General features: G+C 46.8%; 3 protein-coding genes across 6 annotated transcripts; 1 reads left to right on the forward strand and 2 right to left on the reverse strand.

Annotated features, from left to right (window-relative positions):
- Positions 1-20: 20 nt before the first annotated feature.
- ZNHIT3 (zinc finger HIT-type containing 3) lies at positions 21-1,294 on the reverse strand. The gene is made up of 4 exons (XM_032129543.1): positions 1,207-1,294; positions 922-953; positions 703-852; positions 21-505 (listed from the first exon to the last, which is right to left on the reverse strand). The coding sequence occupies exons 1-4, from the start codon at positions 1,284-1,286 to the stop codon at positions 315-317; spliced, it is 453 nt and encodes a 150-aa protein (XP_031985434.1). The 5' UTR covers positions 1,287-1,294; the 3' UTR covers positions 21-314.
- A 480-nt stretch (positions 1,295-1,774) lies between these two features.
- LOC116454105 (lysophosphatidic acid receptor 1-like) lies at positions 1,775-9,177 on the reverse strand. Of its 4 annotated transcripts, none has more exons than XM_032130286.1 (4): positions 8,610-9,177; positions 6,857-6,994; positions 4,745-4,872; positions 1,775-4,170 (listed from the first exon to the last, which is right to left on the reverse strand). In XM_032130286.1, the coding sequence occupies exon 4, from the start codon at positions 3,812-3,814 to the stop codon at positions 2,846-2,848; it is 969 nt and encodes a 322-aa protein (XP_031986177.1). In that variant the 5' UTR covers positions 3,815-4,170; positions 4,745-4,872; positions 6,857-6,994; positions 8,610-9,177; the 3' UTR covers positions 1,775-2,845. The 4 variants fall into 4 exon arrangements, with proteins under 4 accessions (XP_031986177.1, XP_031986176.1, XP_031986180.1 ...); XM_032130285.1 differs by having other exon boundaries at positions 6,754-6,994; XM_032130289.1 differs by lacking the exon at positions 6,857-6,994.
- A 503-nt stretch (positions 9,178-9,680) lies between these two features.
- Positions 9,681-24,531, forward strand: CA4 (carbonic anhydrase 4). The gene is made up of 8 exons (XM_032130273.1): positions 9,681-9,887; positions 18,589-18,642; positions 19,015-19,185; positions 21,033-21,190; positions 21,316-21,408; positions 21,693-21,756; positions 21,866-22,029; positions 22,943-24,531. Exons 1-8 carry the CDS (start codon positions 9,830-9,832, stop codon positions 23,126-23,128), a joined length of 948 nt encoding a protein of 315 aa, XP_031986164.1. The 5' UTR covers positions 9,681-9,829; the 3' UTR covers positions 23,129-24,531.
- The last annotated feature ends 393 nt before the right edge of the window (positions 24,532-24,924 follow it).

A 24,924-nucleotide genomic window follows, 5' to 3' on the forward strand; every position in this document is an offset into this window, starting at 1 on the left:
CATTTCAGAGTACTCGTGGATTAAAATAAATGCAAATTATTTAATACTGTCACCGTGAAGCAACATTTCCCGTGGCTGCCAGCATTTCTGTGCCAACAGAAAGAATTCCACTGAGTATCAAGTTCAACCCCCAGGATCTAAAACTCTGTCCCAACACAGCCCTGTCACAGTTTGTCAGCTCTAAGCTGAAATCAGAGCACTGACACCCACGGGCAAAGGGACCAAGACACACAATGGGGCAGCTCTGGCTGCTGGCAAATCTCAAAAAAAAATAAACATCAAGGGAAAAAAAAAATAAACATTCCCACAGCAGCTCACTCGGGGAGGACGTTCTCCTTCTCGGGAGGCTCCACAATTCTCAGGCAGCAGTCAGCGAACTCCACGAACAGAGGCTCCTGCATGAACCTCCTCATGAGGGAGCTTCTGTCCTGCGCCTGGTCGATGGTGAGCAGCAGCCGCCGGAGGTGGGGGTTCAGCAGCAAACCCCGCAGTTCTTCTGATTCTCCTTTAACACGGAACAAATCGAGACTTACAAACGTGCCTGACACCACCCTTATTTTGCAAACAAACTTTCAAAGGGAGCAGATCTCTAACTTTTAACTCCTTTAGCCCTGGGCTAAGCTGCAGCTCCATGCAGAACTCGGGGGGTTTTATTCCCGCTCGCTCTGCAGAAGCCCCGCCAGCCCCAATTCCCCACATTACCCAGGAGCTTGAGCTTCTGCAGCGGGACGCGGTCCTGCTCGTCCTCCTCGCCCAGGATGTCCTCCACGGACCAGGGGCCGTGTGCGGGGCCGGGGCTGGGGCCGTGCCCGGCCGCCGCCCGCTCCCGCGGGGAATCCGGCGCGCAGCGCTCTGCGGACGGAGCCGCGTTAGCCCCGGGCCGCCCGCGGCCCCTCCCGGCCCCTCCCGGCCCGCACTCACCGCGGTGGGTCCGGCAGCACGGCACGGAGCAGCTGCGGGGAGAGCAGCGTGAGAGGGGCGGCGAACGGCGGGGGACGGCCCCGCTCGGCCCCGCCCCGCCGCTCCCCTCACCGGAGCCCTCAGCCCCTTCAGCGTCCCCCTCCTTCCCTCGCTCACGCCGCGGACGGCGGTCCCGGGCCGCTCTCCCACCCCTCCCCGCCCGTCCCTCGCTCACTAAGCGCTGCCGCAGCGCGGACAGCGGTACCGGGCCGCTCTCCCGCCCCTCCCCGCCCGTCCCTCGCTCACTAAGCGCTGCCGCAGCGCGGACAGCGGTACCGGGCCGCGCCCCGGGCTCCGCACTCCGCGCACGGCCCCGGGGCCCGCATGGCCGCGCCCGCCGCTTCCGCTTCCGGTCAGGGCTGCTAATCCACTGCCGAGCGCCGCCAGCCAGGCGCGCTTAATGCATCGCCGAGCGCAGCCCTACCCGGCCCCGAGCATTATATGGAGATATTTCGAGATATGTTTATAAATAGATAAATATGGAGAGATATGTGGATATAGATATACAGAGAGATAGCTCTGCATATGGGGAAAGAAGGAGGGAGTGGAGAGAGAGATGTATATACTGAGATGGATATAGAGAGAGGAATAGATACAGGCACATATAAAAGATATAAATAGGTGTAGGTATGGAGAGATGAGTGATAGATAAATGATAGATAGATACATGGGTACACAGGCACGTAGGTACAGAGAGAGAAAGAGATGAGGAAACAACAGGAAGGCAAAGAAACTGGAAAGAAAACTCCTGCAAACTCCAAGGGCTGGTGTGGGTGAGCTTGTGTGTGATGAATGTGAGAACATCATCACTCCGTGCATTTTCGTGGAATTTTATTGCTGTACGTTGATGAAATACCACAGAGCAGCAGCTGAGCAGTGCGGAACCAGAAATATGAGCTGATGTCACAACATCTATCCAGTCCAGGCTTCTAAAGAAATTTAAACATTAGATTCTCCTAGGAAATATCCCAGTGTAACTAAGAATAAGCATCCATCTCCATTGGGATCTGACAGAATAATATCTACTAAATAAATACTCACTAACCAACTCTTTTCTTTTTTTTTTTTTTTTTCTTTTTTTGAGAGGGAGGAGTTAAGACCTTTTTCTTTTAGAAAACATCTGGCCTTGACATTTTTATTTCTTTTTGTACAGGCAACTGGACTGCAGTTGTGATCCTGAAGAACCCAGCCAAGGTTTTCACCCAGAACAGTACAAATTTCACACACCACGGACTCGAGTGCACCCCTATAAGCAGAAATATGAAAGTGTAGCCAAAATATCTCACAAAACCACCTCATCCAGCAATTAAAATTACAGCAGGGAAACAGTGCTGAGTGCCCCTGTTCATAGAGACCCACCCAGCAGTCAGAGTCACAGTTTGCCTGACTAAACCAGAAAGTAAAACACCATTTCCCCCCAAATTACTGGGAATTTTGCAGCTGTTTAACCCTCTTCAGAGCCACAACCCACACGAGAGGGAGGAGAGCGCAGCGAGCGCGGCCCCAGCCTGTTCCCACACAGAGTAAACACCGCTAATGGAGTTATTTTTACCTGCAGGAAAACAGCTCCCCTGAGCAGCCGGGCAGAGCGGGGTGCCCGCCGCTGGCAGAGGCACAGGGAGGATCCCCCAGGCTTCATCCCCCATCCCACCACTGCCTGGGCTGCTTTCTGCACCCCAGCAAGGGAACCGTGGAGCTGCCAAGGCTGGGAAAGACCTCTGAGACCATCGAGTCCAACCATTCCCCACGTTCACTGCCAAACCAAGGTGCTCAAGGGCCTCAAGGGCCTCAAGGGCCACGGCCGCGCGTTTTCCGAGTCCGCCCGAAGGCGCTGCAGGGGTTTGGCTCCCGTCTGTGGCCCGTGCTGGAGCGGGGCCGTCCCCAGTTAGATGTTCTCGATGGTGCAGGCTCGGACGCGGTTGGTGGGGAGGCACCGCAGCGCCCTGAGCTTGGCGCCCAGCGTGCGCAGCCGGAGCGTGTAGACGACGGGGTTGCCCAGGCAGGTGATGGTGATCAGCATGGCCGTGCAGTTCCTGAAGATGTAGACCCCGGGGTAGAGGTCGATGTGGCACCGCTGGTTGGTGGCGTCGAAGATGACCCCGATGAAGAGCGGGGTGTAGGACACCAGCGCCAGCAGCCAGATGGAGATGCTGGTTCTGGCCACCTGGGTCTCTGCCGACTTGTAGGTGCCCGTGGCTTGGCCACACGCCTGCATCCTCAGCTTCCTCTTCCTCAGGATGATGATAATCCTCAGGTAGGTGAACAGAGGGACGATGAAGGCCACCACGACGTTGGGGACGGCGATGAAGACGAGGTAGTTGACGCAGAAAGGGCTGTAGAGCACTGAGATGCTCCTCTCTGCGTGCAGACAGTTCCAGCCCATCAGCGGCAGGCAGCCCAGGGAGAAAGCCAGGACCCAGTTGATGAAGACCACGGCGATGGAGTGGTTCCTGGCCACCCTGAACCTCGTCCTCATGCTCTCAGCCACGGCCAGGTAGCGCTCGATGCCGATGCTCACCAGGTTGTAGATGGTGGACAGAATGGACGTTGTGTACAGGGCATAGGGAGCCAGCATGTCCTTGGAGCCAAAGATGGTGATGTCGGGGTTGGTGATGAACAGCGTGGAAATCCAAAAGCCAGAGAAGCTGGTGAAGAGGTCAGAGACAGCCAGGTTGCAGAAGAGGATGGAGATGGGCTTGTGCAGGTCCCTGGTGGCCAGGCGGATGAAGATGACGGTGCAGTTGAAGATGACGGAGGCGATGTTGATGGTCAGCTGCGGGATGCCCAGGGCGAGCACCAAGTAGTGACTCCAAATCTTGGTGTAGTTGGCAGAGCAGTTGGGGAATCCATTCATGGTGGAAAGTCCTCCTTTCAGCCCCTAACGAGGTCGGCTTTGCTCATCCCATACTCCCTAAGAGCTCCCACCTCGATCCGCGGGCGCAGAATCACTCCTGACACGCAGCTCCTGCTGCCACATCATCATCGTGACAGGGATTAAACTTTAACCAGGTGTGGATTTAAATGCTTTAAATTGGGTGGCCAGCTCGGGGCTCTGCTGCTCACCACTGAGTTGCTAGGATAGCCCAAACTGCAGAACACATCTACCACATGGATGAGCTGCTGAAAGCAACCTTTGACAAGAGCAAAGCCTGGCCAGAGCCTGGGGAGAGGAGTGGCCACGTCTGCAGCTTAAAATCCTTCAGTGGTATTCTAAAATGGAGTGAAGTGAATTTGGCTTTAACTCACAAATTAATTAGATCATGAAGGATTAGAGAGTCAGGAAAGGGGGAGCAGAATTTTGTGGGTTTGGAGGGGGGAGTGTGTGACTGAGGGAGATGAAATAAAACATCAGTGCTGTGTTATCAGCCCGGACCCCAACAGCCCAGAAAATGCCCTTTTCTCACTTAATTCTTGCAAGAGAACGTAGCTAAAACCCAACAGACATCAGCACCCATGCCTTTGCCACAGGATGTTTTGTGTTTATTTAATGTGGCTTGTTCATTAATAAACAACCATCAGTAAAATTTTATCTTTTCTTTCTCCACCTTTTTAAATGCAAATGATTTTTGAGAACTAGACTGAAAATAGTCGAGATTTGGCGGGGGGGGGAAAAGCTCTCGGGACACACATTCCATGCTCTCAGCAGAGGGCACTGCTGGAGTAAAATACAGGGTAACAGTGGGAGCAGGGAGATTTTAAACAGCTGAGCAGTCCAGGTGAGCAGGACAATTATCCAGGTACAGCCACGTTATTTATTCTGATTTAATTCTTATTTTGTTGTTACCTTGCCAAGGGATTCATCTTCATTGGTCACAATTTTCTACCACGGCCGTGCCAAGCAGCTCAGCTGAGCTCCCACATTCAGCACTGATCATTGCAGCAGCAACTGGGAATCTGTGAACTCTGATAGCTCTGCCAAATTAAAAATGTAAGAAAATTAGGTTATAATTCTGAGTTTATAAAAGGGGAATTCTAGGGCTTTTTTTTCTATTGAAGTGTGGGAGAGCATATTCGGTTTGATGTGCGGTTAGTATGCCCAGGTTTTGTGTACTAGGAATGCTTTAATTAATACACTTTTTTACCCATGAGGATTATACTTTGTACAAGACTAAGTAAGCAATAAGTGTTTCAAATGGTCACAAGGGAATGATCACATAGAAATAAGGGCTGAGAATCGATCAATCAAGCCTGGGGGTGTTTGAACATCCTACAAAATACTCCTCTCCCAGTGTCCCAGATAAACCACCCTTTGTAATCCCAGCTGGTGCAGCCCTGGCAGCCACACCTCTGGTGTGAGGTTGCTGCTGAACAAGGGCCCCACTATTTCTGTCACCTCTGTGCCAGCCCAGCAAATCCCTTCACTCGCAGCAGAAGTGGCAGCACGGCCCAGGGGGACACAGGACACCTGGGATGAGCAGAACATCCACAAAGCAAAACGGCTTTGAAAATATCCTGGCGGCTAAAAATAACTTATCTGTGAATTTGGGCTCCAAAGTGCTCCAGATATTCTTGAAAACGCTGCTTGAAGTTGCTCTAATTTGAAAATTCGGTGTTTGAGCACAAAACACTAAATGATGTGAGAGCAGAATGTAATTAAAGTAATATCAAGTGGTATAAATAGCTCTCCACAAAAGATTTGTAATCTGATTTCCCTAATAGAATTGCATACAAATTAGCATAATGTTGCTGGATTAAGGGACACAATAGTGTGGAAGCTGCTTTTTTAGTGGGCTTTAATATACAGAAACCCCAGATTCGTGTATTCCAACCCTCTGTGATACAGCTGCAGCTCCCAAAACCAGAGGAAAAGTACTTTAAAATTAAAGCCCAGCCTCTTCATGGAACAACCTCTACTCAAGGGCATTTTCTACTCCCCCATTCCAGGAACTGTGCAGCATTCCCTGTATTTACCCTCACACCCTACACTTGGGAGGAAATTGTTATCTGCATCCTATAAATGGGGAAAGAACGATGCCATTGTTTCTTTAAGGTGACACAGAATTCCAGGGAACTCAATCCAATCTCCAGAATCTCAGGCTGACACCTCAAACACTGACTGTACCTTGCTGTGGGCAGCCTTTGATTTATATTTATCTTGATTTCACCTTCTGCAACTTTTTTTTTTTTTTTAGTTCTGTGATTGTTTTTACATTTCTTTATCTGAACGCCCAACTTGTTTTGATGAATGTGTAAGAAATGGCCTCATTTTGTAGAATTGTCTGTTGATTGTGCCTGTGGAGAAGATAATAACCACTGACCATGGTGAAGAGACTGAGAAAGAGGCACGAGAGGCTTCAGGCTGAATTTTTAGTGCCGGTTCAAGTGGCTGCTCTGGAAAATCCAAGTCCACCCACCTGAGCTCGCAGCCTCAGAATTGCCCCCAGCTGCAGCTCTCAGCCTCCAGTGGGATCCACAAGGGCTCAGAACAAGAGGCCCCAGCTGGGACATGCCAAAATAAGTTCCAAAACAGGGAATTGGTCCAGGAGCTGAGCCCCAGCTCTGCACAGTAACCCTTGGACAGCTCCCACCCTCACCTTGGGGCGAGGCGCAGCAGCCCCGTGTCCTTTGTGCTGACAGCTCAGGGGAAACTGGAACTGTGCCTGAAACCAGGAGAAAAGCAGCAGCCTTGTGATGGAAATAGGAACCCCACAGCACAGGGAGGAGAAGGGTTGAGCTTGGGGTGATGTGGTGTCACTCGCAAAGTCGTGTACACACAGGAAAATCCAGGTTCTCAAAGGATGAGGGATTTCCCTTGCCCTGCTTTCTTCCCTGTCACATCCTCCCTGAACTCACACTCAATTCCTGACGCCAGAACTTGGGAAATGTGATGGCTCTGCTTTCTCCCAGTTGTCCCTGCACTCAGCTCTGCACTGTCACCACGCTGCAAACACCAAACCTGGGCCAAAAAATGTCAAGCAACGTGAGCAGCTCAGCAGAATCATTCCACGAATCCAAGTTTCACTGCCATGAGCTTCAGCAAAGCTGTGGGATCAGAGTACCCGTCTGCCCAGCCTCTCAATGGGCATCATGAGGCCTGCAAGGAAGAAAGAGTCAGGAAAGGGAGTAACAAATAAGGAGCCTATTTATCCAATTTATGCTTCAATTTATGCAGATTAAAGCCTTCCTTTCTGGAGAGGAAGACACAAATTGGATGTATGATCTCCTTCCAAGATTTTTTGGAGCTGTTTTGAAAAGAGAGAGCTCTCTCCTCCTCCCCAGCCTCTCTCCTGGGGGAAATTTTGCCTCCCAGGTTTGGAGTGATCCCTTTGCAGAACCTGGAGAAACCTGGATAAACACCTGACACCAGGTATGTGGCAAACAAAGCCTCTCTGCTGATCATTTGGGTGTGAAGAAGGCAGAATAAATCTTATCCCTGCTCCCAGCTGTTCCATGGAATGTGCTGGTGCTGGAACAACATTCCCAGTACAGCAGACTCAGGGAGAATCAGAGCCAGCCCACGTTTGCACATGGAAGATGAAGCTTTAATGTTTCTGCTTCACTGAGAGCGCTGAAATTCCAGATTTCCTGTTCAGTGGCGTGGGAACTCTAATGAGTAAAATGACAACACACAACTAAATGGAGAGCACCTTGTGTTTTCTCACTCTGCAGGGTGGGATTCCCAATCACCCACTGCTAATCACAAAACCCATCTGTGTTTTAAATCCCTTGGAAGTGCTTCCACTGCAGGGACAATCCCTCCTGGCTCAGCTCATCTCTGACCAGGGTTTGGACTCGAGCCAGCCTCACCCTCTCAGCCTTTGCTGCTGTGGCTCTCAAGGCCACAAAATAGGTGCAGTTTTCACTGGATTTGATATTCCCACTTGTCCTTCCCTACCCTGTAGCTGCCAGGAAAAACCAGCCTGGAATTCAGCGATCTGCTGTCATCCCCTGCTTTGCTTTGTGTCATCTCCTCTGACCAAGATCCTCTCATGTCTTCGGGTTCAGTGTCCAGAAGTCTGTATGTAAAAATGCACCCAGTTCTTGATGGCATCATTGCACCTCAGGGCAGTTTGGGTTCTGAAAGGGATCAGAACTACCCTGAAGTGCAACGATGCCATCAAGAACTGATAACCAAGCACCTGTCAGGGGAGTTTCTTTAGAAAAAAATAAAAATAAGGAGATCAAATGATGCCAGCCCTGCTTATATAGATTACAGGGTTTGTAAGGAAAGGGAATGCCTTTCTCTGAGTATGTCTTCACTTTCAAGCACAAACAAAGACTTGATTAACGTGATTGCAGTGCAGTTTATTACCACTTTGATAATGACAGGCTGGGAGGTTAAGAAACAAGGAGAAAGAAAAAAAAAAAAAAAAAGAAACAAATCAAGATTTGGTCTTGATTTTCAAGACCAAAACTTCTAACCTTCATCTTTCCAATCCCGAGCAGAGGACTACACAGAAATAAAACAGAAAAAAAAAAACAAGAAAAAAAAAAAGACAGAGGTGTTGGTTCAGCTCCCCAGTGAGGACCATCCCATCCCAAGGAAGAGGGAATTGTCTCTTGGATGCCCTTGGAGGCTGCCAGCGCCTGGCACCGCCCTGCTGCTCTACGTGCTCAGCATTCACCTGGCTCCGCAGAGACCTCCGCGCTCGGAAGTGACAAAATGCCACGAATTCCCTCATTGTTCCCCCCCTGCAGTCATTATTTACCTCATCCCCATGTGCGAGGCAGATCGGCGTCTGTGCAGCCCGGAGCGGCCGAGCGCAGGATGGAAAAACACTCGGCGGCAGCTCTTCATTGCTGGGATGTTGTTTACAGCCGCGTTTGTGTGAATAGAGGAGCTGCTGCGAGTCGGCTGGGCGGGTGTCACTGTCACACCCTGAGCCCCTGCGACCCCTCTGTGACTGCAGCAGGGCCGGGGCAAGGCAGGGAGAGTTTTCTGGGCTCCTTTTTATCGAACTCAGCCTGTGCTGGATGACTCGGCACGCTCAGATCAGCTGCGGTAACCTCGCATCACTCTGTCCATCCCTCACGGGCTTCCTGCTCCTCTTCCACCCAGCCCAGATTTGGGGTTGTACCCCATGGACATTTAGGGAAGAAGTTGTTTCGCTGCCTCATTTGCTTTCCTCAGCTGGATCAAAATCCACCCCCAGAAGTCCCAGAGATGATCCTGTGTCTATGATAAAGCTGTGTCACTTTGTTGAACGTAAGGTCTGAGTTGGCCCATAATCATGTTTAATTCCGAATGTGAAATTAAAAAATTTAGATAGGAAAACAAAGGGGACAAAAAAAAAAATTGTATATATATCATACTACAGCAGCAGAAGCAGAAAGTTAAGAAAAAGGATTATTAAAAAAATTTATCATTACTTAATTACGTACGTAAGGTGTTGTATGTCACCTAATAAACATTTCCTGTTGCTGCACATGGAATTCCCATTTTCCAGTCCCACAAATCAACTCCAATCCTGTTTGGAGAACTGCGAGGCAGAAATGAGGGGGACTTGGGGTTTTATTTGTTTCACTGGGGTTTTTTTAAAGGAAACATGAACTTTAACACACGTATTAATTGAATGTCATGGGGCTGCCAGGAGAAAAACTCCAGTAAATAAAAACATCACATTTTACTCCTAGGCTGCCGAACCTGTGCAGGTTGCAAAGCCTCAGTTATTCACCAAAGGCTCCTTGCTCAGTGCCAGAAAGCCTCACTCCTTTTGCCATTCACTTTGGAGAATGAATAAATTCAGGCAAATCAGGAGCAGGGCAAATCTGGAGAAATTACAAAGGGGAGGAGTTCACCTTCCTGCTATGGCTTTCAGGTCTGTCCTGGACTACTTACTCCAGTATAAAACTGAGAGCAGAAATATGATCACATCCTGAGGAGTCTAATCAATTCTGGTTTCAACACTGAGCCTATTTAAAATAGAGAATGGAATTGCTGCTCCTTGCTCTGCTCTCCCTGCACATTCTCAAGACAGAGGCAGTAGGTAAGTCCTTCCCTGCTCTCTCTAACCCCGTGTTAAGGTTACTCTCATTTCTGATTTCTTTCTGGCTATCAGGACATACAGTGAAGGCTCTCTGATTCTTCTCTATGGTAAATGAAGGATGATGTATTTATTTCTCTGCCTTTTATTATTTGTGGTAAATTATCAAGGATAGGCTTTTCTCATGAATGAATGAGTGCTTTGGGGGTTTCTTTTCACCTTTAGAGATTCTATCTGCCTTCCTCCTCCAAGAAAAATCAATGAGCTTTGACTTGATCTCGCTACGTTATTATGTACGTGCATTTAAAATACCAAAACACAATTTCTTTATCTTTTAAACTCCTTTAAACTTGAAAGAAATCGCTTGTTTGAATTTTCTACTCCCTTTGCTTTGCTGTGTGTGATCCAAGATGAAATTCTGCTGAGGGAGAAAGAACAATATGTCTTTGCTGCATCAGCCCAGCAGCCCCATCTATTTTTGCTCCCTGGGCACTATAAGTACACTGTGCACTTAGGATGGCTCAATTAAATAACGATCTATAATTAGGATTGAAAAATGCAGAAGGTATTTTTCCCCTCCTTCTATTCAGTCAGCAACGCTGCAACACTGAATAAATCCCCTCTCCTATGCAAATGCCAGCGCAGAGCCTCGAAATTAAACACTGCAGCTCTTAAAAGTGCCGAGGGGTTCATTGTTTGCACTAAAATAGAGCAGAGTGCAGCAAGGGAAAGAGGGATCCAGCATTATCAGGGGGAAGCGCTGCGCTGAGATCTGTTCAAGGGAGATGGTTTAAAAGCAGATCAAGGTTCAGAGGTGCTCTGGGTTCATTTCTCTGCTCTTAATTAATTCTCCATCCCTCAGCAGCTTGGCTTTTCCAGATTCTTACCTGGCAGTTCCAGTCCCTTCCCTCTCCTTCAGTCCCCGGTTCGGGGGTGTTCTCTGTGCAGGGGCTGCCCACACGTGGGGCAGGTAAACAGGAATGCCAAGAGCCTTTGCTTTTCCAAAGTCTGTGACTCGTGTTTGCCTGCTATTGATTCCTGGCTCTTGACACTTTGCTAAATTTGCTGCCCCATTATTGGGGAAACCCGAAAGACTCTCTAGAAAACCTTTGTGCCGTTATTAGATTAGTGTCATTAATGAGGGTGCATCTCTTTATCAGAAGGAAGTAATACAGGGAATGCATATATGGTATTTTGAGGGCATATTTGCCCTCCACCCACCCTGATTATTTCCACATATTTGCCTGAGCAAGGACCAAATTATGCAGTCATTAACACACGAGAAACTTGCTCTCTCCACCAAACCTTTCCTCAGGCAGAAGCTCCACAGGATACATTTTATTAACTTAAAGGCTACGCATTTCAAGAAATGTCACTTTTGAGAATCAGCTGAAAGAAATCCTTTCTTGTTGTACTCTTTTTTTTTTTTTTTTTTAAATAAGCATTTCTTCCTTGTCTTGCCACTTCTCAGAACCAGCCTGTGTGATCTGCACTGATCAGCTCATTTAACCCACCTCCACCTGGGCAGTCATAACTCACCACACTGAAAAAGTCAAGTGACTGATTGCTAATCTTTTAAATCGCTGCCAGCCTTGTCTTAACAGCAAAGCACCTGTGGTTTAAAATTAGGATTAACAGTCCTTAGAGGGCTTTCTAAGGAAGGAAGGGTCATTATCCCTGTGGTGGGAGAGGGAAACTGAGGCACCTAGTGCAGCCATCTGCCCAGAGGTCAAACCATCACCCTCAACCTCTGTCCAGCCCCTCATCCTCTGGCTCATCCAGATCGCAGCAAGTTCCATTTACAGCTGAACTGATGCACCTCAGGTTTCTTCTCTGGTTCCTTTGAGAGCTCAGGGACCCTCTGGAGTTGTTTTGGGGGAAAAGAGAGACAAAACGTCTGCAATTTCCAACAGGAATAGTCCAAACCTTGTGAGAGTGAGGCTTTATTACTGTGCCATTCAGAGAGCAGGGATATCCATCCATCCATCCATCCATCCATCCATCCATCCATCCATCCATCCATCCCTCCAGCAGCTCTGGGGTGGGGTTACAGCAAGCTCCAGGTGTTACTGAAAATTAATTTTCTTCAGTGGGAATGGAATGAACCCCAGCACGTTTTAACCTTTTGCTTTATCACAGAGCAGGACTCAGCCATGAGGAGACGAATCTCCCACAGTCCATGCTCTGGTGCTCCAAAAGATTGATGCCTGATAGGACATTCCTCTAATTTAGATGAGATTAGATTCCCCTAATTTTCTATATTTCTGCTCACATGCTTTTACCCTTCACAACCATTAAATTTCCATAACCATGCGGACATTGACGTCAGCACCAATTCTCATCCTGAGGATTCCTCAGGGCCATTCAGGTACAAAAAAACCCTGAGAGCTCCATCAGCAGCTTTAAAAAAAAAAAGATGCTGTGACTTCTTCCCTTTCCAGTTCTAATGGTGTGTTCTAATCTGAGCACAGATTTATGGCTGGGCTCCAAATCCATTTTTGGGCTGGCAAAGTTGGGATGCTGCTGCACTTGGACACACTCTGGGATGAAAAGTTGCATTTTCAGCTGATTAAAAAAGAAGGATAATCAATGCAATGTAAGACCTGGAACACAGAGAAAAGGCAGTGAGCCATAGGAATTATGGAATTACCCATGTGAGGAGTTCAGGGCCACCTCTGGTGTTTCCATCAGGTCTGAATCCAAGCTGCCCCTTCCCCAGGCATGAGGATGAATCCTGCTCTGTTTTATCCCTGGTTTCCCCGAGGGAGCAATGCCTGCATAGACACCAAGGTTCCCGAGCACACAGGGCTTTGTTCAGCTGATCCTGCCCAGGCTATCCCAGCTCCAAGAGCCCTCTGCTCCCTGATTCTGGTGGCACACAAGGCGCAGGGACAGAGACCCCGATCCCATTCCCAGAGCTCCTCAGGCTCAGCCTGGCTGGCAGGAGGACACCACAGCCATCAATCCTCAATGTGCTGCATCACCTCCTCCTCCTCCAGCATCCCAGGGCTCTCTGCTGCTGCTCCTCAGCTCCAGGGCAGGACAGGAGCGTGGCAGAAGCTGCACACAGCAGGTGACAAGTGACACTGCTCCGCTCTCCCTTCTCCCACAGCAAAATATCAGCTGAGGGTTGGGATATCCCTTATCTGCTCCAGCTGTGCCCTGTGGTACTGCAGAAAACGGGAGCCACGGATCCTCCTGGCTCTTCCACTGAGATGATGAAGGCTGGAAGCAGAAAAGCCTTTGACACTTTCTCTCAGCCGTCCAAAAAACCAGCACAAGCTTTTAGGTCTCCTAGAAGAGCTGCAGAGTCCAGGGTCTGTCTGTGCAGGCTCTTTTCCCTGCTTGTGGCATTGCAGGAGATGCTTTGTTGTGTTCCAGAATATATCCAATGGCCTGTTATTAGATTTTTTGACATATTTTTAGCCACAGGATCAGCCATCAAAAGCTCGGCGTAAAAGACTGCAAAAGGCCAGCAAAGCCACCAAGTGATTTGTTTGAATTCAATTTTAAAAACACTTTAAAAGAAAGAATTCTGAATTGCATTTTATTAGACAAAGCAAGGCAAAACCCCTCACAGAAGGAAATCACCTTAGCCCTGGATACTCATTTTTTGTGAAAGCTTCTGTCTTTGATACAGGACATTTCTGAGGGCACGTATCCACAGCAGAGTATCACAGGTCACAGCTAAAAACCTTCCCCTCACCCTCTGACACAAAGGAAGTCGTTTGCAGATGTTAATAGGGCACATCCAGAATCCTCGAGCCTCTTTGGATTTTTCCTGTAGTTTGTAAGTGCTCCAAAGACCTCATTGAGCATGTGATTTATGTGTGCATGTGCAAATTATAAACACTGCTCGCATCAGATGCTTGCAAGGCTTCACCACCACAATAAAGCTGATTTCCAGGGCTCACTCTCCATCATATCCTGCAGCAGATGTGCATGAAGATGTGTATCACAGGGAAAAATAAAATTCCAGGTTGAAAGTGAAGTGCAACAAATGGCCATGAACACTTGTGGAGACACACAAATCTCGACGTGAGCTTTTAGAACTGATTTTGTCTGTCAAAGGGGCTGACTGGGGCTTCCTGAGGATGTGTAATGCTCAGGAATGTATAAATAGTCTCATGTCTATATGCTCAGTTTGTGCTCAGCAATCTCATTAATTTGAAAGACAGGCTTAGATAACAATTGCTTTTAACTTGCTTTGTCTTTTGTACTAAAAATAGAAAAAAAAGCCACAAAGCCAGCTAAAAATAGGGTGAGCCCAAGACAAGCCAAACCTAAAAATAAACCACATGCAAACCCAGCTTTTGCCATTTTCGTGGAAAAGGCTGCAAAGGTGACAGCAGGTTTTGAGGATGGATTTGAGAACCGAGGACAACCGGGCAGTGAGAACTCTGGCACTGAGGGCACCCCGGGCTCTGGGAATCCAGCCCTGGGAGCACCGGGAAAACAGGGAATGGTCAGGCAGGATGTGGCTGAAAGGGTGTCAAGAGGCTAAAGGGACAAACAAAGGGCTCAGCTGAAAGAGAGAAGGGATTTGAATTAAAAAGCAACACAGGATATTCCTGCTGTCGCAGGCTGCTGGTGGCATAAAGGTCACTCCCGCTCCCAGCGGCTCAATACATTCAATAAAAACAGCTGGCAATATATAAAATGAATAAACCCGAGCCACTTTATCAGAGGCACAAACAGAGGCTGTTTAGCCCCTGTTTTAGTGACTCTTTAGTGCACACGAACAGGTTAAAAGGGCATTTTCTGCCAGCCTGCCACCCCTGTCCCTCAGCACCCCGAGCACTCCGGGCTCCCAGCAGCTCCAAGCAGGGCACGAGTAGGAGAAAGAAGATTTCGGAACTTTTACGGAATTCAGACAATCTGAGCACGATCCAAAGAGCTGAAGGGTCTTTTCCTAGATCACACAATAGCACCTTGGCAGGGCTGCTCCCAGCCTGGCCCCCAGCCAGCAGCACCGTCCTGTCCCGGGTCAGTGGACAGGAGAGGGAGTTCTCAACTGCAGGGATGTTTTATTTTTGTTGCCTCGAGCTTCCAAACGAGGCTTGATAGCGAAAACAATTGAAATCGTTTACAATAAAATGAAAACAATACGTAATTGTATTGTTTTTTCGGCCACCCCCGTGGCAAGAAGCGGCTTTGCTCAGGAAACCAGTTGTAAATTCGAGGAGGAAGAGGCAGAGATAAGTGGGACTGCTCACGTGCCAAGAGAGACTCCCTAAATTGAACTGTTCTGACCTCTGTGGAGGAAAGAGCCAGCCCAGTCCAGCCCTACTCTAAATTAAACAAAATAAAGTCAATGTGGGGATGGTACGGGACCACTTAAATCAAGGATCCATAACAAAATGTAAGGGCAAGATTTAATTGATAATAGAGCGATCCAGCTGTGCATATCTCAATCTCTATCTCTATATCACAGCAGCGATTCCAGCACCTCAGCTACAAAAACAAACCAAAAAAACCACCCACCCCTAAAACAGCGAAAGCCCCACTTTCTGCTGCATTTTTCCAGCAATAAAATAAACAACAGGAAAAAGAATGTGGGAGCTGAGGTTTGATTGAAAGAGCAGTGAGGATGGGATCTGAGGGGTCCCCAGACCTTGTAAAAAAGAGGATTCAGAGGGAGATTTTGAAGTGGGGGTGGTGGGAAGGTGAAGAGAGAGAAGGTTGTCAAGAGATGGGACAAAAGATGGATGAAGCCAGGACAGGAATTACAGATTAAGAGGGAATTATTTGGATGTTGTAAACACCAGGGAAAGAAAAGAATTGTTTAGGGCGGTTCAGTGATATTTCTAGAAGTGATGGGATGCAGATAAGGAAGTGGAAAATGTAAGCAATTAAATAGGAAACATTTCCTGACAGTGTGGACTAATAGACTGTGGAAAAGTCTTCTAAGGGAAGTGGCAGGAGCCGTTCAGACAATTAAAAGTGGCCTGGACAACATGCCTGAGGGCATAATCATGCCTAAACCCACCGAGATCTTCCCTTCTTGCTTCGGAAAGAAAGCCCCAAAGCTCAGGGGAAGAAAGAGCCATTGTAATCCAAGGTTCCTATAGGGAGGGAAGCGTCACATCCGACTCAGATAAAATCCAAATGCAAATTTTCCTCTTCAGGGACTTGTGTGGTTCCTCCTGAGCAGTACCCACACAAAAGATCCTGATCCCCAATGTTCCATGGCTGCTAATCAAAAAAACCCCTAATTCACAATAAACATGAATGCACTGTTTGCTCAGGCATTCTGTAATGTTTAATTAACACTTTCTTTAAAAACTTCAAGGACCTTTTCCTTATGAAATGCTGAATTTATGTGCTGTTCTACTTCAGTGATACCATCCAACCACAAGTGTGATAATGACTCGATGGAAAACACAGTTCTTGCCTTGTTCAGAGACATCAGGAATTTGGTGGAAAGCTGCAAAAATCAGACACTAATTATTAAACACTCCTGAGTGCTGGATGTGAGGCAGCTGTAGCCTCACTGAGGGCTGGATTTTTTAAATTCAATTCTATTTTATTAAACTTTTTCTCCCCATCATCAGGATGCCCAGGCTGACAGATTTTGTATGTTCATGTCTCAGTTTACTGAGATGTGATTGAAACCCACAAGTTCATTTGAGAGAACTTGCCAGACACCTGTTCAGGCAGTAAAAAGTCAGTGATTTCTTTGTTTGACAAGGGTGGGACGTGGATTTGCCACTGAAAGGCTCCATAACCCATTCCCATTCCCTCTCTGGCACACAGACACTGATTCAGGTCTGGGGATGATTCCCTTTCCCTCGAGGTCTGCTGTGGCTCTGTTTGATTTTTGTGGTTTAAAAGCTCCACAGCCTTGAACCCCGGGAACCTGCTGCCCTCACTCCCAATTGTGGCTCAGATCACCTGGAAAATTGGATTTGCATTGCAGAAGTGCTTTGATGTCCGGGCCACGCTCCCACTCCATTGCACAACCCCGGTGAAAGCTCCTGGAATAGCCCAGCCTGGAGCTCTCACCTGCCAGCTTCCCCCTCTGCTTTCCATCCCAAAGACTTTGGGAGCAAATCCTTCCAGGTTATTCCTGCTGGGTTATTCCAGTTTTTTCCTCCTGAAGGTTTGTTCGTGTGTAAACTGCCAAGAAACTCCCAATCCCGGGGTGCTGGGGTTGTCGAAGTTCACGCTGACCCCTGAGCAGCTGCCAAAAACACACCTGGAGTCTTTCATCCATGCAAAAAGCACACGTGGAGCATGCCCAGGCTGTGTGGAGAACAGCTCACCTGGAATTCTCCAGGCATTTATTGATTAGAATATTGATTAAGGCACTTGGTGACATCCTGGGCTTGGAACTTTGCTGTTGCCCAGTGGGGATGAGGAAAAGCTCGGAGCTGCTGGAGCCCAGGCCACTGTCCTGGAGAGAAAAATGCAACAATAAGGGCTGGGAAGTGAAGTTTTGTGTGTCTGCCAAAAGAATAAAACCTTGTCAAAGCCATTTTTTGGATAATTAAGGAAATATTAATGGAACGACAACAGAGAAATCCCTGCAGTTCTTACCACACAAAAAAAGCAAAGTTTGCTTTTCTTCCGAGTCTTGCTAAACTACAAAGTGAGGCAACATTGCTTGTAGTTTTCAGCAGAAGTTTCGTTTTTGTGAAAGAAAAAGCAAAACTCATTTTTTAAGATTGCTTATTGCCACCAGGTCTCCCTCTGTGCCACAGCTGCTCAGGTTTTATTCCAATTCTCTATAACTTCTAAATCCTTAATAGATGGATCTATTGTTATGCCACTGATATCAAGATAAAAGTGTTAAAAGGCATTCTGAGCCTCCCAGCAGGTGTGTTACAAATTACTAATTAAGGTAATTACCAGTCAAGTGACAGGGCTCCTCCATAGTTGTCCTTAAAATTGATTAGCTATTTATTAAAATGTCTATAATTTACTAATCCCAAGCAAACAGAAGGTGTGGTATTAATCATTATTATGAGAGGGTTTGAATTGTTAGGGATTAAATAGCCAAAGAGAACTATTCCTGTCAAAGTCAATTTAAAGTTTAGAATAAATAAAGAGCCACTGAAACAGCTTGGGATAAACAAAACAGCCCCTACTTTCCTAACTAGATCAACACATAAAGTTAAATCAGCCCTTGTCCTCTGAATTTTGTATTTCTTTTGACTATGAAAAAGCGAAATGCAGATGTTCTGCTGCAGAATTTTGCATCCATCCATGTGGGATGGGTCCTGGCTGAGTTAGACCAAAGATCCTCCAGGGCGTGCAGGAAGTGAGATCCTTCATTTCTCAGAATTCCTCACCAAGTAACCTTTAAAGGAGTTCCTGGAATGGAGTGAGATAAGTCCTCTTGCATAAGTGAATTTACAAGTCTGTGAAAGGCTGGCAAGTGCAGAGCTGATAAAAGGAAATTTACTTTAACACTGTGTATATTCAAATGTGGAACTTACTGCCTCCAGAAGCTGAGGAAGCCAAGGTTTGAAAATCAAACTCTTTAGGACTGCAACCCATCCAGAATTCTGATGATCCAGAGTCCTAAAGATTCCTGCTAGCACTGGTTTTGGGGGGATATTAACAGATATAAAATGATTTATGAGAGACCAGGAGGAGATCTAGAGAGGGCAGAGCTGCCAATCCATTTCCCTGCTGCACTTTGGGGGCACAATCTGTTCAGATTTTCATTCACCTGATGTTTTTATTTAATTTTTTTTAGTGGGAGGCCACTGGTGCTATCGGTCCCAGAAGTGTGAGCTGCCACAGTGTGAAGGTACTGCCAAGAAATTTACTTTTCCAATCACATTGGAGATTCTTCTGCTTTGCAAAGGGGCTCTTGAGAGAAATAATGCAAAAAAATCACACAACTCAGCCTTTAATTCACCATAGTCACATTATTTGTGACCATGTCAGTGCTAAAGAGGGTATTTTGAAGATCTCAGTGTCTGTGGTAATTCCTCATTTTGTGTCAGTAAGGATAATGTAGAAATGTACAAATAAATGTAAATATACAAATGTAAAAGTAACCCCAGAAGTTAGGGTGATGTCTCCAATTTCCCAGTTTGGTTGGGTGGTTTGGCTTTCTCAAGGATTTGCTGTCTACAGGGAAAAAAAAACCAAATAAATTTTCTTCATCCCTGAACAGATCCTCTTCAATGGCATCAGATAAACAGGGCCTGCAAAGGCAGCAGACAGTCCCCTGTGAACATTGTCACCCGAAATGTGGTTTATGACAAGAGCCTCAAGCCCCTGACTTTTGAAGGGTATGATGTGAAGGGGTCTGCCAAGTGGGACGTGGAAAATAATGGCCACACAGGCAAGTACTGCCCAAGCTGCTCTTGTGGGATTGGGTTGGGCCTTCCCTCGCTCCTTCCACGTCCCTGGAGGACAGCAGGGAAGCACAGATGAGGTCCCACCCCTCTGTTTCGGAAGTGGAACTCCCAGAACACCTCTGGAGCCAAAGGTGTCTGGGAAGTTTGTGGGAATTATCAAGTTTTGGGGTTGTGGACAAGGCCCTTGAGCATCTCAGCAGGAACTGGTTCTGTGCAGAAACAGAGCTGGACACCCCAACCCAAACAAAGTCCAAGACTGGGGGCAGGTGGGCAGAGGGGTCCAGAACAACAATTTGGGCGGAGTTTTATCATTTTCTGCTGAAACTCCTTCGTTTCTGGGCTTCTCCTTTCCACCTCTTGCCTCTGCACAAAGAACTCTGCTGGAGAAAAGTGTCGTGTGGGAAAATCATTCACAGTGCTGTGCCTTATTAGCTCTTTAAATAATGAACTATATTCTTCTCAGATTTAGCTCTGTTTTCTCTGCACACGGAAATTATCTAACATTGATCAGCTACTTAGTGAATCAGTAAACAGTGAATCAATGAACAGTAATTCAGAACTGCTCCACTTCCTCCACCTTCCTTCACAATGCTGAGGATGCTGCTCCAACAAAATTATGTTCAATTACTTCAACTTTAAAAATAAATCTGTGCTCTATTTTTTTTTTTTTTTTAAAGTTACCTGTCGGTGTTCTTAAAATCCTGGATGGGTTATTTTAACTGCCAGGTCCTTAAAGCAGAAAGTAGCAAGTGGCAAATATTTCCTGATTTCAAAGGGAAAGGTAGGAAGGCACCTGGGGAGATTCTAACTTAAAACATTGCTATTGTGGCAGACCACAAGAAAAAGGAATGTTTTGACTTTTCACTCATATATGGATTAATGACTTTCCCATTACAGGGTGATACTCCAGGATGTCCAATTACAGTCCCTCTTACACCAAAATTAATATTTATAAGGATAGCTCATAATTCTCATCTTCCCCAGCCATGCATAAGGATTAGGGGTTTAATCTGGGCTTTTAAAATCTCTTCTTTCTGAGGGTAACCAATTTCTGTGCTAAACGAGAAGGTTATTGCTTAAATTACAGCTGCAATTAGAGGCTGCAGGTGAGATTAGACCCTCATTATCTTCCATGATGGGCACATAGCAAAGGTCGCTGTCTCAAAGGTCTTAAGCTAAATAAACAAAGCTCACAAAGACATCTGACTCATCCATTTACAGATTAAAAAGCAAAGGAACTAAATGACTCATGCACTCTCCAAGTTAATTCGGAATTCAGAACAGAAATGAAATCTCTGGGGCTGCAATCCAGAATTTTCCTATGCAAAGAAAAGTGCTGTGCTTAACGTGGAGGCCTTACAAAGTAAAATTTTAAAATATATCTCAGATATGTATGATTTAGGCTTAAATCACAGCACTGCTCAAAATTAAAACAGAAAATCTTTAAACCCTGCCCAAAGGAAATGTTACAGTGCAGATAACAGGAGATTAAAAGGATGGTTAAAACCCAAATAAACTGGGATCAAATTTACTTTGATAAAGGGAGTTTTCTTAGAAAGAAATGAAGGAATATTGGGTCTTCTGAGAGGTGTAAGAAGCTCAGACTCCACAGGTCATAATGGTTATAATTCATCTCAAATTAATCTCAGCTATGATTTTGTAAGAGTTTGGTTTCTGCAGAGCAGAATTTCTGGAACACTCAGTCTGAAAAGCCAAGCGAGAACTTGAAGATAAATTTGAATCTCAAGAACATCTCTGCTCTCACATACTGTTAATGTAGGATCTGATCTTCTCCTTTAAAACAATTCATGGATTTTTTTTTCCCCCCCAGTTAAAGTGACACTAAACACATCCCCTAAAGTCGGAGGAGGAGGTCTGGGGAGAAAATACAAGGCAGTAGAATTCCATTTGCACTGGGGAGTCCCAGGTGAGCCACAAAGCATCCCTGGCTCAGAGCACAGCATAGATGGAGAGAAATACCCCATGGAGGTAGGTGAGACTGCGTGTGGGTCATGGATTTCACTCCAGAACTCTGGAATTTTGAGATCCTATTGGCTAGTTCCCCTAGGGAAGTCTGAGGGTGGAAATAATTGCCCGTGGCTGTTGTGTTCCAGCTTCACATCGTCCACATAAGAGAAGATGTTTCAGATGTGACAGAAGCCAAGAAAACTCCAGATGGTTTGGCTGTGTTGGCCTTCTTTGTAAAGGTAGGCAGTGAAGTTTTCAATTGCCCCTCTCAAGTCCCAGCCAGCAGTTTGGCTGAGGGATTGTTTATGTCAATATTTTATGTTTATGTCAGGTACAGTAGCCCAAGAATTAAGCCTCCCTATCTTCTGCAGGCATTCTGCCAGCACTGAGTTCCTCTACCCTTTCCTACATCCTGCTTGCTGTTATTTTTTCTTGTGGCCCTTTTCTGTTTTATTCACCACTAATTAAAAGCAACCACTTGTAGAGAAATACACGATGTGGAATCAACATATTTCCCTTTCAGGCTGACGAAGAAAATAAAAACTATGCAACTCTGTTAAGTGAATTAGAGAATATTAAATACAAAGGTAAGACCCTCGTGTCAGGGATTTCACAAGCTGTGCGGGGTGAAGACAAATGTGAGCCAAACCTGCAGCCACAAGCATTACAAGGGATCTTCCCCCGTGGTTTTTCCAGGGCAATCAGCACAGATAGATCCTTTGCCACTGAGTTCTCTTCTCCCACCTGAGGAAGACCTTCGGAGGTACTATCGGTATGAGGGGTCCCTCACCACCCCTGACTGCTACGAGGGCGTCATCTGGACGATATTTGAGAAGCCAGTTGAGCTCAGCCTGTCCCAGGTGAGTGGCAGAGGGACAGCCTGGAGGTTCTGCTGACGCCGCTGCGTCCCTCAGCTGCCTGCCCTCAGTGTGACATCTCAGCTGCCTTGTTCCCCACACACACTCTCTTGGCATCAGCCTAAACGTGCTCCCCGGCGCCAGCTGATCTACCCCATTAAATCATCCCTCAGAAAATGGCAGGAAAGGGGCAGGAAGGGGAAATGACGGCGTGAGGAGAAAGCCAAGAACACCCCCCAGGTCAGCGCCCAAGCTCAGCGCTTCGTCAGCAGCACTTCCACTGCTGCCACCTGCTCACTCCCAAGTTCCACGGCTTTTCTCCTGTTGTCAGGACAGCAGAACAGAATAATTCCAAATCCAAAACTTGAGCCCATTAACATCAGCGTTAAGCAGCTCATTTTTGACCTGCAGGCAGGAAGAGGAGACAGAATTATGAGTGCTTGGAAAACACAGATTGTGCAGAGATTGCACAGTCTGGCCCAGAGCCAGCGCTTGTATTTCAGTTCCTTACTCAGAGTGTGCTCTCAGTGTGCTCGCAGTGCCCCCAGCACAGCCCAGTGTCACTCAGTGCAGCCAGGAATCTGAACAAGGACAGAATTCCTGGTGCTCCTGCCTCGTGTCACCGTGACGTGGGGATGGGCCCGGGGCCGCGTGCGTCAGGGGCTCTGGGGAACCAGCCCTGGAGCTGCACAAAGCATTTGGCTCCCACAGAAAGGAAGTGCCCGTGATTTCCAAGGCTGAAGGAGCCATCAGTTGGTGACCTCTCCAGCAGCCTCTGCCACGGCGCTTCCTGCAAGGTTTAATGCACCCATTAAACCCTCGGGTTCAAAAACAGAGCCAGGCACCGCAGGTTTGCAGCACAACAACTGCCAGAGTCCTCTGGCATAAAGATTTAACAACCTGTTCTGTTTTGCAGCTGTCCCAGTTCTCAGCACTGCACTTTGATGGGAAGAACTCCACTCCCATGATGGAGAATTTCCGGCCGGCGCAGCCCCTGCAGGACCGCAAGGTGCTCTGGTCCAGTGCCAGCATCCCCCTGCCCATGGCAAAGCTGCTGCTGCTGCTGCCTCTGCTCTGCACCGTGAGCTCTCTGGCCCACTGAGCCTTTCTCACCTCGTTCAGCATCCTGGTCCTTCATTTGATGTTATTTTTGCTGTTCTCAGTTCTTTGTCTCAGCCTCTCATGAATTGTGTCCCAACACAGAATAACCTTGTCCTCCTCCAGACATTAACCAAGGACTTCTGTGCTGCTCTGGTGAAACCCAAACCATCAGAACTCAAAGGAACTGTGAGATAAAGCAATGAACAATTCAGTTTTAAAAGCCAAAACACTTAGAGAAAGCCTTAGGCTGGATTATCCTGTAGTTTTAACCCAGCACTGGAAGGAGCTGCACAGAGAACCTTCGGGAGGAATCTGCTCTTAAGTGCCTGTGAAGGGTTGGTTTGGAGCATGTTTACATTCAACACTGCAGATCTGACTGGGAAATGTGGAGCAATTCCTATAATCCCACATTGTCCTACCTGAAGGTACAACACAGAGCAAAGATGAAATGCTCACACACAGCTGAGCAGCATCTGCCTCATCCCTTCTAGGGAAGGGCACTCACCCAACACTTCAATCCCTCCTCCTTCCTTCAGAATATCTCAGCTCATTTCAGATAGGGACACTGGGTTCCTTTCACCTGATCTGACTGGGGCTATCAGGTTCCTCTGTTATTTATTCATCCTTCTCTGGGATGCCATGGCCAATGTGATGTGCTGGGAAGCAACAGGGAGCCTCATCCCCACCTACCAGAGGCACATCTGTGGAAATTCCCTCTCTTTGGAGGGCTGCTTTTGAAGCAGGAGACTATGAGGATCCTTTATAGTTCTTATTTGCCTAATAAAATAGGACAGTTCAAGAAATGGCTCTTTCTTATATATACATATATATATATTTCTTTTATATATAGAATTTTTTATAGTAGCATACCTGCAATATTCACATAAGGTCAAGATTCATAGCTTTTTCCAAGAAGATTGTGATTTGCACCAATTCCTTCAGATCTTACCCAGTGACTTATGGAAAATACGTTGGGAAATGGGGTTTCCTTATATTATTCCAGTTTTCTCTCTGAAGGGGGATGTAACATTTCTCTTTGGCTAGTGCCATATAACATGTTACAGCTTCTTTTAGGATTTTAGATTTTGGCCAAATTGAAATAGGATTTCATATTAGCAGACTTGTATTTTTTTTTTTTCTTTAAGGGCAATGTTTGCAGAGATGACTTCATATATTTTCAGGAAAATCCTGGCAGTGTGAGCAACCACAGCTCACCAATGTGGGGGGAAATTATTTTCATATTAATCAATCATAAAAGCTTTAAAAACCCCCCAACATGGGAAAGCAAATGAATGTATTCAAGTTTAAATGAAAGATTAATACTTTAACTGTATTTTTATGTAATTGAAAATCTTTGGAGGAGCAAACAGAAATGAAATATTAAAGGTGAACAACAGACCTATATTTCAATTGTTCTGAGTTTTTATTTCTTTTGTCCTTGCTGAAGGGGAATCCACAAACTCTGTCAGAAGAGAAATGTGACTTTTTCCCCCCCCCCTGTTTTCTTCACAATATTTAGGGTTGGGTTTAGGGCTGGGCTTGCATTTCTGGGACAGGGGGCATGGATTTGCAGCACCTTGGGATGTTTCTACTGTCAGCAGAGTTCTGGGGCTCTATTTCACACCCTCAGGGTGTTCTCTGCACAGCAGATTCCTGGAGTCTGGCACCTTGCCCAGGTGTGCAGGGCTGGTGCCCAACCCCATCCAGCTCCCCAGACAGGGAACTCCTCAGGATACCTGAGAAATGCCCTTTGCAAGAGCCACCATCCGTCTCCCTTCAGATTACTTCCTCAATTCT

This window comes from Corvus moneduloides, chromosome 20 (assembly GCF_009650955.1).
Source record: "Corvus moneduloides isolate bCorMon1 chromosome 20, bCorMon1.pri, whole genome shotgun sequence".
NCBI lineage: Eukaryota > Metazoa > Chordata > Aves > Passeriformes > Corvidae > Corvus > Corvus moneduloides.